We start from the raw sequence: 14171 nt of genomic DNA, 5'->3' as shown, positions 1-14171 counted from the left end.
AATCGTATACATGTATATATATATACATATTAGTCTGTGGTTTTTTATAAAATATTTACATGAATGTTTACAAGACTTCAATTTTATAGGAATCGAACAACTATTTACTTATTGACCATATGAAAAAATTTAGTAATTTCTGATTCAATAATTTTTCTTTCTTATCACTCCGGAGTGCTATCACAGTATCACCAGATTTAATCTATTTTGTGGTATCACCTTCTATGATGTTGGTGTGGACGTGAGGTACATCGTACATGTTTGAATGATAGTGCATAATGGTCGCGAAAAAAAAGTAATTATAAAAAAACCGTACCACATACCTATTTTGATAAAACCAAATAATATTATTTTTTATCCCGTAACCCGTAGGTAGCTGCTGCAGTCATAGACAAGATATGCTGCTGCTGCCTGCTATTATTATTTATTATTATTTATTGTTGTTGCCGTTGTTCAATTAGTTGTTGGTATCTATTAACCTATCTCTTATACTTAATTAATTATTATTATTCATTAATTATGTCCATCTGGCCGTGCCGACTTGCTCCGCCACTGTTTTGTGCCCGTTCGCACTGATTTATTATAACCGTAACATATTAGTATATATAATATTCCCGAAATGCGTCCGGCTAGATAAAAACATTAGTTCGACTTACCAATAAGCTCACACTCACACAGTTAAGATGAGTAGCAACAAGGACAACAAGACGTTTGAGAAGCTGAAACAGTTTTTTCGCATTAATCGAGGAGGTCCAAACTTAGGTGAGTCTTCCCTTCATGTGTATGTGCCGACATACATTTATTCATACGAGAAATTTCCAGGAGCTTTGCGCGTAAAGGATGACTACACATTGACCGAAGACCAGGGGCAAAGGATTTCTTCAGAGTCGTCAATTCATACCAGAATAAAAGCTATCAAAGAACTAGCCGAAGTAGCTAAATCCCATCGACTTGAAGAGGTAATGCTTCTACACATTATTTTACATTGAATTGCTTTTGAGGGTTAATGATTCAAATGGCTTATAACAAATACTGACATTAATTATTTACTTAATTTTTTGAGTCCCAGGTATACTTGTTCATTTTACATTGAACTCTATTGTTTCTTCTGATAGGTAGTTATATAAGAATTGAATATTGTACCTTCTAAAAAATGTAAAATGTGTGCCTGTTATATTTTGGCTACTTTACTTATCTACGTTCCGTCATATTTTAGGCGAGAATGAGTTATTTTTTTAAATTATGAAATGAAATATTATTTGAAATTTAATGGGAATTATAAAGGTTTCTTATTAATTAGGTCTTTACCCAAGATACCATTACAATGTTATGATAGTATCTAATATATTTAGATTAAGTATATACAATTATATTCTATAGCAAAAATAGCATGCACGTAAAAACAAAAGAACAAAAATTACATTTTTTTATTAGATCATATTACATTGGGTCTTTTATCTTAAGTTTGATTTTAATATTTATTTTGTAAGTACACTGTGCTAGATGAGGCTAGGCTTACATCCTGATACCTTTATGCATTTTTAGGAAACACTATTACCAAAACTGTGGTAGTATATAATTAATGCATTATGATTGCAATTTTATTTTAGCAACAATGAAATTTATTATTTTTGATTTTTATCATCTGGTTACTAAATTGTATTGTTTTACAGAATGCTGTCGCAAGCTTATGGCTCCAAGTACATGATTTATTTAGTCACCATGTTCCTAAAGAAGATCGACATTTGGTGTTTACACTTATTAGGTCCATTATTCTTGGCCAATTTGGAAATCTTGGAATGTTACGAAAACATTTTTTTAATTTTATTAAAAGCCATACAATTTCTGAAGATATATCATACAGGTTAAATATAGTTGTACTAATTTGTATGTAAGAATTCATATTCCACAATTTTTAATAATTTATCTATTATAATTAGAGGTCGGATTTCTAGTTAATAATATATTTGTTTAAGTTATTTTTCAGTAAAATAAAAAAGGTAAATCATGATAAATAGTGGTGTACATAATTTACCTACTAAAAATGTCTAATGTATAAAGCGTTAGTTTGAATAATATTAGAAAATAACCAATACGTAAAAGTTTTTTTGAACTAAAATAACAAATGATTGACAATTTAAAAATTATTGTTTTTAGGTTCCCTAAACATTCTAAAATGATTTTGTTTGTGTTTCTTTATAGCACATGTACAAACAATTGAAATCCGACTTCTAATTATAATTCATTATAAATAATTTTATTTTAAATTTGATTATAGGTTAGAGTTATTAGAATGTCTTACCGATCATGGCCGTGATATTGTCTATCTAGAAGAAGAAATATGCCCTTGGTTAACAAACTGGGGCGCATCCGAATTAGCTCCTGCTGGTTTTACTCTACAATGGCTTGAAATATCTATTAATGTCATAAAATTTAATGCCACCTATTTAGACGATGAAGTCATCAATACTGTAGTTCAGTATGTGTATATCAAATAATGACATACAATTGCAGTAGCATTTGATTTTTGTTATTATATATGTTTGTATATTTTTTCTTCAAATAGGAGTTCATTTTATGTATGCTGTTATAGTAAAGAAGAAAAAGTTGTTTTAGAAAGCTTACGACTTTTGGATACAATTATATGTTATAATCATTTGCCTCCTCAATCTCTACCTATATTTATTGCTACATTATGTCATACTGCAAATTCAAAAATATACTGTTCACAATGCTGGAAAGTAAATAAAAATTTCTTGATTGATGTAGATGTATTGTTGGGTATACAAATATGTATTTTATGTCTAGACCATGCGGAAGCTTTTAGGAACACACATGGGATATTCAGCAATCATTTTAATTTGTCAAATGCTCCACCAAGAAGTTTCTAAACACAATGCTGGACTTGTGAGAGGTGGATTGTTCTATATTAACATGGCTTTGTGGAGTAACAATCAAGTGACATTTAAAATTTCTCTTCTTTCAGTTTTGCCTGCAATTTATAATGTATGAGAACAACTGAATATTTATAAATAAGTTTACTACACAAATCATTTTTATAGGCATTATCGTGTGACCACCCAACAGTTGTGCTAGAAGTTGTATTGGGAATGGAATCATTGATAACAAAACATGGATCAACTATACAAAGTACAATTTGGGAAAAAGTTTTAAAAATTTTAAAAAGAACAGCGGAGTATGTCAGTAAGTAATATAAAATTATAAACTAAAAATGATTCACACAAATAAAATAAAATAAAATAAATTACATTATTGTTTTATTTAAAATTGAATTGTTTAAGTTAAAAAATAATAATTTTATTAGACAGAAATGGTGCCAATTCAGTGCGAATGATTGCAGACCATCTTAACGAAACCTTATCAAAAGTTGAATCACTTATAGACAGTGATCTTTATAGTGGAAGTCTTGATGACATTTATGATGTCATTGAAACATTTTCAATTTATAGACCTGTAAGATACTTTAAAGATATTCTTTCAAAATTGTATACTACATAAATTAACATTTTTATTCAGGATTCGTCAGTTAATAATTTAATGGCCTATAGAAAGGAATTTCTTGTTCCAACTGAATATCAATGGATTGATAATTTAAAAATGTTTTTAAATCACTTCTATACCAAAGAAAACAGAACTCTTATTAGGATACAAGCTGTGAATCGGACAATGAAGGAAGTTTATCAACAAAATAGGTTTGTGTGATTGTTTTTATTGTACTTGACTTTTTAAGTGCTTGCATTATTTTTCATACAATTCCTGCAATTACTGTGGCTAGACTACTGGAGTAGAACTACCATTTTCAAATTAAATCCAATAAATAGTTATTCAAGAAACTCATGTAGTGTATGTTTATCTAGTATTACATTTTTAAACATATAAAAATAAACAAACTATTAGCACTGAGAAGATAATTTCATAAAACGGAAGACGCAAATAGTGTATAAATTATTACGTTAAGGGATTTGGTACTGTGATTTTCTATCTTTGTCTAACACATGCACAACATAGGATTTTAGATGCAATACAAATTCTGAAAATAGATTTGAATTGGTCGTCAAGTCTACTTGAGATCGAATTTCCCATATTATTGTCTTTTTGATTTTCATTTTTCCAAAAATTGAAACATGACAATTTTTTAATATAATGTATTTTGGGTGACACTGCTGAGTACCTGCCCATAAATGTTAATCTCATGTCACTAATCATTAACTATCAAATTTTGCTAATTGTACTAGCTAACTGTATAGATTGTGAATAATTAATTGAAATACAATTTAAAAAATATAACATTTTTAGGAATTTGAGGGATAATATCTAAAATGCGGAGAAATTAATTTCAAGTAGTTTTGACGATAAATTCAGATCTGTTTTTAGAATTCTTATTGCGTTATTAGATTAATTGGTATGTTTGTCAAAAAACAACTATCTAAAATCCTTCGTTGCATTTATGTTAGACAAAAACAAAATTATGTTATTGAATCACCTTAAAAGGAAGTCAGCGCACGGTTTATTTTCTCTCCATGGCCCACTCACCATATAGAAAAAATTCTTCTGTTCATAATCATTTTTTTTATGTTTTGGAGTTATCTTAGAGTAAAATCACCCTTTATAAAAATTATAGAGAATAATATTTTTGAGGCTATAATATCAATAAATAATCAATTTGTCTAATTATTGTCTTAAAATAGTCTGAGCATTATTAAAATGTATACGAACTTGTAAGTTATATATTTAATAATAATAAAATATAAAATCGATATGTCAAACCCTCAAAAATATTATTTTCTATAGTTGTTGTAATAGATTATTTTACTCCGGGAAAACTAAAAAATCAAAAAAATAAACGTATTTAGGTGAAAGTGTTTTATCTTTGTTGCCTTGGGTTTGAGAGAGAAAACAAATATTGTACTGACATCCTCTTAAATAAAACATAAATATGCCTAAGTACTATGCTGCAATTTTTTTCATGAACTCCCAATATTTTATATTGATAGCAGGGTCCCCTGAGTTCAAGATCTGGCACTGGTGCCTATTTGTCATCTCACCAATTATGATGCCCCGTGCAGCCGCACTTCATGCATACTCTTTGTGCTCTGATTTCAAGGCACTTTGGTTTTGATTTACACAAAACTAAAGAACTAATTTAGAATGTATACACAAGTACTGCATTTAGATGATCATTACATTGTTTTGTTTGTCTGTGTAGCGTTCTCTTTAATTAAATATATTAAACATTAAATATTATATTATAAATAATTTTTATAAATTTATATAGGTAATAGTATTCTTAGATACATGTGATAAATTTTAGAGAAACATGAAATCTTATACTTGGAGTAAAATATTTAAAATATTTTTTAATGAAAGAATTGACCGTTTATGTTACCATTATTTATCACCTAATTTTATACTAACAATTATATAGTGCATTATATGATGGTGAACTAATGAAAGTTATCCTGGACGTTTTTGGTGGAATTGCTGAAGACAATGATCCATGTGTTCGAAAAGTAGTTTGTCAATTCATTATTGGTATTTGTAACGACTGTGAAAGTGATTACCACACTGATCTATTACAAATACTCGGAACAGTATGTATTTAAAATTAATAGTTACTATATATTTATATAGTTGATTTTTAGTTGTGTCATAACTCATAGCATATTAAAATATGATAGTTGCCTAAATATCAATGTGTAATATAATTACTTAACACTATTTCTCTCAAAATTCTCTCAAAAACTAATCTTTTAAAAAAATGTGTGTCGCATCAAAATTGTTAAACTTTTTATGGCTGTATAAAATGTATTGTATTTGGTGGTAAAAATATATTATATAATAGATTTTAATAAACTTTTTTAGGTGTTATTCAGAATTAATAAATTAAATACTGGAGTTGTTTTACATGAAAATGATGTGGCTGATATACAAATAACTGTTGAGGGTCTTTCAAAATTGTTTTCAAAGTTTTTATATAAACATCCAACAATTTCTGCTGATACTATTCTTACTTTGCTTGTTACTCACTTGAGACACCATTATGAACGGCCAATGATATTGGAACATATATGTTCAATACGATTAGTGGTGAGATTTACAAAATAATAATAATTTCTGTATCTATATGATTAAGTTTTATGTATTATTAAATCAACAATTTAAAGTATAATATTCAGCTGATTATTTTTGCTATTTATATTTATAGATTTTTGAATTACTAGTCAAAATCCGGGCAGATTCTAGGTATAAGTTGGGAATGCAAGGAGTCAGTGAATATTCTCCGTATATGTACGTGGATCACAGGGGTCTTGGAGTACCACCCAGTCCTAATTCATCAACAGAAGACTCAAAATCAAAGGAAAACATTTTGGTGCAGTTTAACTACATGTGTCTTGCTGCTGCATGCAAAGCAGTGATTACGGCGTTGAAAGAAGAGCTCGGTAAAACATGAAAACAATTTGGAAATGGAGTTTAGGAATCTAATGGCGTTTGGTGTGAAGCAATTTAACTGTAGATAATTTGCATCATGTGTTTTCAGGATGTGAGTATGTGTCTGTGAGTATGCGGGTATGTGTTGACTGACAAAATGTACGGTGTGGACTATAAAACATTGTGTTTGTGTGTGAAGTTCAAGAAATAAACTATAACTCCTATTAAACATGTCTCATAAGACATATTATGAAATGATTGATTTTATTTAGATTGGCGAGTATTGAACAAAATACTGAAAGACGTTCCTCAGATTCTTAAGAACAAGGCATTGATTTTATCTGGGAATTGGGAATTTGATCCAGCATATGAATTGGCTTCAACCTTATGTCAATTAGTGCGTTATACTTAATTTTGTAAAGTTTAATGAAAAATATTCTCATTATAACATGATGTTTGAATATCAGGTGAATGATAAAACTGTTGCCAGTACTTTAAAGAATACGCCTCCCAAATGGTTAAAAACTGACTTTCAAATTGCTGTTTATCCAGCATTAGCTGCTTTTGTTTCATATCATAACAGTTTGGAGCCATCTCTTCAACAAAAACTTGTGAAATGCTTGCAATCAGGTATGTTTGATTATGTAAAAATAAATACAATTATACAAATACTAAAATATCAAGAAGCATAATATATATATATATATATCTATATCCATAATTGCCTTCAACCTTATGCCAATTGGTTACTTCAATTTATATATATTAATTTCATGTTACTTTATGTATTAACTTTTGTAAAGTTTAATGAAAAATATTCTCATAATAATATGATGTTTGAATATCAAATATATATCTACATCCATGATGTCTCATGTGAATTTATGCTCATAAAATGATGATTTATAGTTATATACATTGAATTACCCCCACTACACACCATTAAATCATATACATTTTTTTTTTGTAACACCTTAAATAAATGTATAATTAGCTGTTGCTTTTTTTTACTAACCATACAACTGATTGTAACATTATTAAATTAGATAAAATAGTTTAACTAATATAATTTTACTTATTTCAATATTACAAAGAATGTGATGTATGGTTTATTAGTTAACATTTATAATACAATTATAGTTAACTTCAAGAAACAATTTTTTTTAAATTATTTAGGATTAGTTAATCGATGCATATGTCCTGTAGTGACGGCATTAACTACTTGTATACTAGAAATGAGGGATATAATGGTAAAATTATTGCCTGAAGTCTTGTTGAATATGTCAAAACTTTCAGCAACTACACAAATTGCAGTACCAATTTTAGAATTTTTATCTAGTAAGTACAATTATAAATTGACATGTATGCCATTTGATTTGCATGACAGCATGTTTTTTGTACTTCTCCAGTGTTAAGTCGTCTTCCGAAAGTGTTCTCCAATTTTGTAGCAGATCAATATATGGCTGTATTTGCAATTACTTTGCCTTATACCAATCCATTTAAATACAATCATTACACTGTTTCATTGGCACATCGAGTGATTGCTATTTGGTTCCTGAAATGCCGTACATCATTTCGAAGGAATTTTGTAGAATTCATCCATAAAGTATTACAAACAACTAACTTGAATTTTAATTAATTACATTTATATTCAAAGGATTATTATTATTCATATTCTGGGTGTATTTTAGGGTTTAAAACAAAATGTATTGGTGCCATTTGAAGGTCGCACTATTTCTAGAAACAATATCGATAATGAGGATTCGTCTAGTAGGAAACGAAGTTCTAGTTTAACAGATCAAGTAATATATTATTGATGTGTTAAAATGATCAATATTAGTGTAATATTGTAATACAATCAATATTTTTAATTTTTAGGGAAGTCGAAGACATGATCGAACAATAATGGGCATAAGCCGAAGTCCTATGAACGATTTGAAACCACCAATAGACAATATGCTTTTAACATTTCACAAAGAGTTAACTGAAACTTGTATGGATTTATTGGCCAGATATGCTTTTGCTACTTGTTCTGCCATACCTAAAAGGTAAATGTTCTAAAAAAATATAACAGTCTTATTGAAATAGGTCTTAAGTTAATTATAATATACATATTTATATACTATTTAATTTTTAGACATCCCACAGCAGATTTTATATTGGATGGAGGCCAGACTGCTACTTGGTTGATAGGAATAAAACTTGTAACCATCACAACCAGTGGATGCACTCAAAAACCAGATAAAAATGGATTATGTAGTAAATGCTATCAATCTTGTCGCCTAAACAGTGATCAGGCCAGAATGTCTCCTAAACCAGATGAGAAGTCAAAACTTTCAGTATCTCGTAGTCAAAGTAGTGAAACCAGTGATCAGCTTGATGTAAATACATCTATCAAAGGAGTTTCATCGCCATCATGTTTATCCACAGCTACTAACTCCCCTGGAGAAGAAACAAAGAAATTTCCTCATATTGAGCCAAGTGAACCATTTGACATGTCCCGAAAAAATAGTTTATCTAGCTCAGATCGACTTGATAAAAAGCAAAGTTGTTCTTGTTGGTGTCAGTCATGGGCTGAAATAAGTGTACGGTGTCCAACAGGTAAATATCATAAGATTACAGTCCTTATTATGTTTGTTGGCTATAATTTTATTTATTGCAGGAGTAATGTCTTGGATGATTAGAGTGCAAAATGATAGAAATTTTCAGGACATGAACTCTGATTCGTCCATGTTTGATGTCTCGACATTATTTCATCCTAGTCTTGGTTTAAAAGTTTCTAACGGAGAAATAGATAAAATACGTCAATACTTAGACGGAGAAGTAAATCTTTTGATATTTATTGTCTAAATGATTTATATAATTAAATATATTTTTTAGAAACGTGTCTTAGATCAATATATGGTTAATGATGATATAATAAAGATGGAAGCAAATGAAAGGTACCAGAATAGAGTACCATCTGAACCAGTTTGCATCCCTGGTTCTCCTCTTAAACTTACTCCTTCACGACAGAACTCTCAGGAAAGCTGTGAAATTGAAGACGAATATTATGATGGTAATAGTCATTAGTGTCTAATGTCTATTAATTAATATAATTAATATATAGACAAATTATATTAAGAAATAAGAATTATTCGAAAAAAGATTCTTAATTATACATCAACATATTTAATTAAAATTCAACAAATATCTACAGTGGTGTATAACTTAATTTGTTTCTACTATTTATTTTCCTCTATCAATTTAAATTTACTTGAATACAGTGAAAATTAAATATTAAATATCAGTTCAACAAAAAAAAAGTGGTATTCTATGAATAATAATTTCAAATTTGTGATGTGATTACATTTCTTAGAAATTTTAAAAATTAAATTATTTTATATTGCCTATAACAATTTTAAATTGATAATATATATTCAATAAAATAGGATCTTGTTCCAAACACTAAGTTTAATAATTATTAATTAATAAACACCTCAAGTCATCCATGTTTATATCCTTAACCTATTTTAATTTCATAATTAGTTGAAGACTCTGAAAGTGGAGAAAATCGCTTAAGGAATCCAGTTCGTAGATCAAACTCCAGTCCTGAAATGAGTTCTGGATGGAAAAATCCTTTTATGAAAGAAACACATGACTTTGGAGATGATGGTGTGGATAATGAAGATATTAGTAAACACTTAGAATTTTTCAATACTCCTATAGATTCGAAAAAGATAAAACAGAATTATTCCAAGGACCTACGTTATAATAGTTCTAAGTAAGTGTTAGTCTCTAAAATGACTATATATTTCCTTATTAGTTATTTTATTAAAAAATGATTTATTTTAGAGCAAATTGTGAAGCAATTCCTGAAGAAATTTGTGGTACTGGTTCTACACCACCATCAAATACTTGTCAGTTGAAAAATTTAACACTCAATTTGATCACAGATTCAGCAGAAAAAAAGACTGACTTTTTAACCCATGCTAAAAAAAATGATGAAAAAGAAAGACCCAAATTGCAATTAAAAACTCCCAAATTAAATTCTTTTAATGACAGTGACTCTTCTGCAAAATCATCTGCTGAAAGTGTTGATATCAAACAAAGTACAGAATTTCCTTTAGTTAGTCATTACCACGAGGAAAAAAGTAGATCCTTGGCGTCAACACCATCCTATCTCACTAAAAAACCACCCCTATCACCACCAATTAATTATGGATCTCAGACTTTGGAAAAAAATGTAAGACTCAGTGGTATTTAATATATTACAGAATTTATGTACTCGTAATTACCTATATATTTATGTATAACTACATTCATGATTCGGTATTATAATGAAATAAATATCTTTCAACTGTTTAGGAAAATGATACAGATCCACCTCTTGTGTTCCGAAATCGTGTACACACATTAGCTGTAATGAATACTGTTAAGAAACCAACAATCATACCTTCAAATCAAAATTCACTTTATATGAACAGTAGGGCGAATCAACCAAAAGAGCCCGTGCGTTCAGGAATTAATCCTAGGTAATTTTTTTGGAACTATCAAGACCAGTTATGAATACTTTTGATTCCTTTTTTTCTTTTAGCTTTGTTTTTCTCCAGCTGTACCATTCGTCTCATTTTACTTTTGTTGATAATGATGCAAAACCAATATTATTACCATTGTCTCAGACCATGATTGAAAAGGCTGTAAAAAATTTGGATCGTATACCTCCCTATGAAGTGCATAAGGTTTGTATTAACTTAATATAGTTTTTTAACCATAATGTTACACTAGTTAATTCTATCTGGTGTTTAGATTGGAGTTATTTACGTTGGGTTGGGTCAAGCCAACTCTGAAGTAGATATACTGCGAAACCGGCATGGGTCTTTGAGGTACACAGAATTTCTGAAATGTTTGGGTTCCCTTATAAAACTATCCGATACAGATTCACACAGCGTATTTCTAGGTGGATTAGAAACAGATGGTAATGATGGAAAATTTACTTATATATGGCAAGATGACATTATGCAAGTTAGTAGAATTCAAAATTTGTTTTTTTTTATATTTAATTATTTTTACATAGCTTATCCATTATTTCCAACTTGCAATGTTCAAAATATTTTTATTTCTTACTGAACTAAATTTGCCATTTTTCTCTTTAATTTTATGATTTTTTTTCTATAGGTTATATTTCATGTCGCTACTTTAATGCCAACTACTGAATCTGATCTTAAATGTAATAATAAAAAGAAAAATATTGGAAATGATTTTGTTACAATTGTTTACAATGAAAGTGGTCAAGAGTACGATATTCAAACTGTAAAAGTAAATACACATTTTGTTTTATGAAAATGTACTCATGTTTATTATAATGTTGTTAAATATTTGTTGTTTTTAGGGTCAGTTTAATTATGGTTGTGTGATAGTAAAACCTTTAGAGCATGGTGTAAACCAGATCACTGTGAAAGTGAGGAATGAGTTGCGGGAACATGTTGGTCATCAAGAACCAAAAATTGTCTCGGATCAAAATGCTGCAATGTTGGCTAGACAGTTGGCTATTCACACAGATGTATGTCTTATTTTATTAAAATATATTTTTAGTGTTAATATTAGAAAACTCTTAAAATATTCAATAGTAAAACTGTATTATTGACAAGTCTCAGTTTTAAATTCCAAGTGTTCTGGAGGCCAATACATTTTGTTTTTATAATTTATTTTTATTCTTATAAACTTGTTAACCTTTCAAAACCATGGAACCAATTAGTCTGGATTGGTGATGTTTTGTACCTTGGAATTATAAGTCTAAGCAAGCCAAATTACCTTTTTTTTTGTCCTAAATACACCAACAATTTTATTGTTAAAGATGGTTGAAATGTTGGAAAATAAGAAGTTGTATGCCTTCATAATAATCCTGATTGTAAAATTATAGCTAAAGTTAGTTGATGATAAAACTTTAAAATCTAATTATATTTTTAAAGGCTTTCGCTTCATGTGTTCAACAGTTTGATCTATTACAATAGATATTGTATATTGCTACAGTAAATTGTTTTAATTTATCAGTGATTGTGTAAATGTATCATATTTGGTTAATTTGATAGGTTTGAAATTAAGTACATTTTTACTATACGTTATACTATTATAATTGAGATTTTCTAGATTTACCGATCGCCTACACATCCTTGTCAATTACTAACTTTAAAATTGTTATAACTGTATTGTAATGTTTTTTGTCTAGTTGGCGTCACAGATACTGAGCAGTCTGAGCAAGGAAAACAGTGGGCCGTATGCCAGTAATTGGCTGGAACGGCTCAGAACGATCAAAAGAATACAGAACAAGGTAATGAAAGTGGACAGCAACGGTCAACCAATAAGTGGCGAACCAACATCTGCAGTTCGTGGACAAGGGATACAGGCTGGCCAAGGGGCTACGACAGTAGGTGGTGGCCGTTTAAAGATGCAAATGTGTGATTTCACAGAATACACGTAAACAGAAGTTGATCATGCAATACATCTGCAGACAAATTACATTTTCAGCATCTCCAAAGGGCTACTATACATACACAAACACACATTAGTGATCTCATTTTGGGTTGCGCATTGGAAAAAAATTTTGTAAACTGGTTTATTATTGTGCTCGCAATATAATTATAACATGTTTCAAAAAAAAAAAAAAATACTACTATGTAATACCTAAATGTGAATTCATTGTGAATTTTTTTGCTTTTTTTAATGTTAATACACAAGATTATTGTAAAGTTTTTCTATAAAAATCTATATTTCCCTTGTACAATGCAGTTTCATTAGACAATTATAAATATGAGTTTGTAGACTTATTAACTCTAACCTAAATCACAAAAAAATATTCAAGTTCGAAATTTGTCTTATTTACATTAGGCACTATTCATTTTTACAAATTATATACCGAATGCAATAAAATATGCACTTATACTCAATTCTAATTTTCATAAATTAAAATTGTATTTATAATATTTTAGATTCTGGGTGATGAATATTTTGGAACTGTGGAAGGACATTTTTATATAACACTTGAAGTTATTCTTGCTTAAAAGATCTATTTTCATTACATTATATAAAGGTACTGAATAATGGTTGATCAAATTAGTACGGGATATGGGTTTTGAAAACAAGTTTGGATTCTTTATTGACTATTGTCTTGGCTTATTTTAATCCTACCTACTAATAACTAGACTTGGACATTCACTTATCAAAATGAGGTAATAAATTCCCCATGACTTTTTTTTCAATATTTGTAACATCTAATATAAATTATATTTTTAATGATCAAATAAGGCATGTTTTAAAATCAACCACATCTCCCCTCCTCTTCAATGACAAAATCATTTGACTGTTACGTTGATCACAGTATTTCAATTACCTACAGATTGGGAGGTGTATATTATTTTATTTTGTCGTAGGTACCTAAATATTAAAATGCAATGAGTGGAAAATTTAAATTCGTATATCTAATATGTGTTGAGAATAATTGTGTAATGTGCACCTTATCGTTGACAATGATGGCAGTACGAATTACGAATTATTAAAACATTATTTTGGAATACATAGTAATTTATTCATTTTTAAAAGTACCTAGGTAGGTACCCGTACGCTATACGGGACTACGGGAGTGCTGGACAGCCAAGCTGAATTTTGGCCCCGGAAAATGGGGAATTGTTGTAAGGGGTGCATGTTACTTGCGTCCCAAAAAAAGGTATATTTTTCAGGTAGTA

The 14171-nt window shown here is 29.1% G+C and overlaps 1 protein-coding gene across 2 annotated transcripts; it reads left to right on the top strand.

The window, feature by feature from the left end:
- Positions 1-269: 269 nt before the first annotated feature.
- On the top strand, positions 270-13181 carry LOC111035911 (tuberin). 2 transcript variants are annotated; one of them, XM_022317737.1, is made up of 29 exons: positions 270-762; positions 823-959; positions 1674-1864; positions 2279-2479; positions 2567-2741; positions 2809-3006; positions 3063-3204; positions 3326-3474; positions 3538-3713; positions 5447-5612; positions 5884-6108; positions 6227-6461; positions 6723-6847; positions 6918-7080; positions 7627-7788; positions 7860-8056; positions 8142-8252; positions 8329-8498; positions 8588-9051; positions 9113-9273; positions 9331-9508; positions 9979-10213; positions 10285-10675; positions 10798-10964; positions 11027-11171; positions 11239-11454; positions 11608-11748; positions 11822-11992; positions 12659-13181. In XM_022317737.1, exons 1-29 carry the CDS (start codon positions 684-686, stop codon positions 12908-12910), a joined length of 5523 nt encoding a protein of 1840 aa, XP_022173429.1. In that variant the 5' UTR covers positions 270-683; the 3' UTR covers positions 12911-13181. The 2 variants fall into 2 exon arrangements, with proteins under 2 accessions (XP_022173429.1, XP_022173427.1); XM_022317735.1 differs by having other exon boundaries at positions 1674-1891.
- The last annotated feature ends 990 nt before the right edge of the window (positions 13182-14171 follow it).

Source organism: Myzus persicae, unplaced genomic scaffold, assembly GCF_001856785.1.
Source record: "Myzus persicae strain clone G006 unplaced genomic scaffold, MPER_G0061.0, whole genome shotgun sequence".
NCBI classification, from domain to species: domain Eukaryota; kingdom Metazoa; phylum Arthropoda; class Insecta; order Hemiptera; family Aphididae; genus Myzus; species Myzus persicae.
Note: the sequence above shows the minus strand (reverse complement) of the source record. Positions and strands in the feature narration are given on the sequence as shown.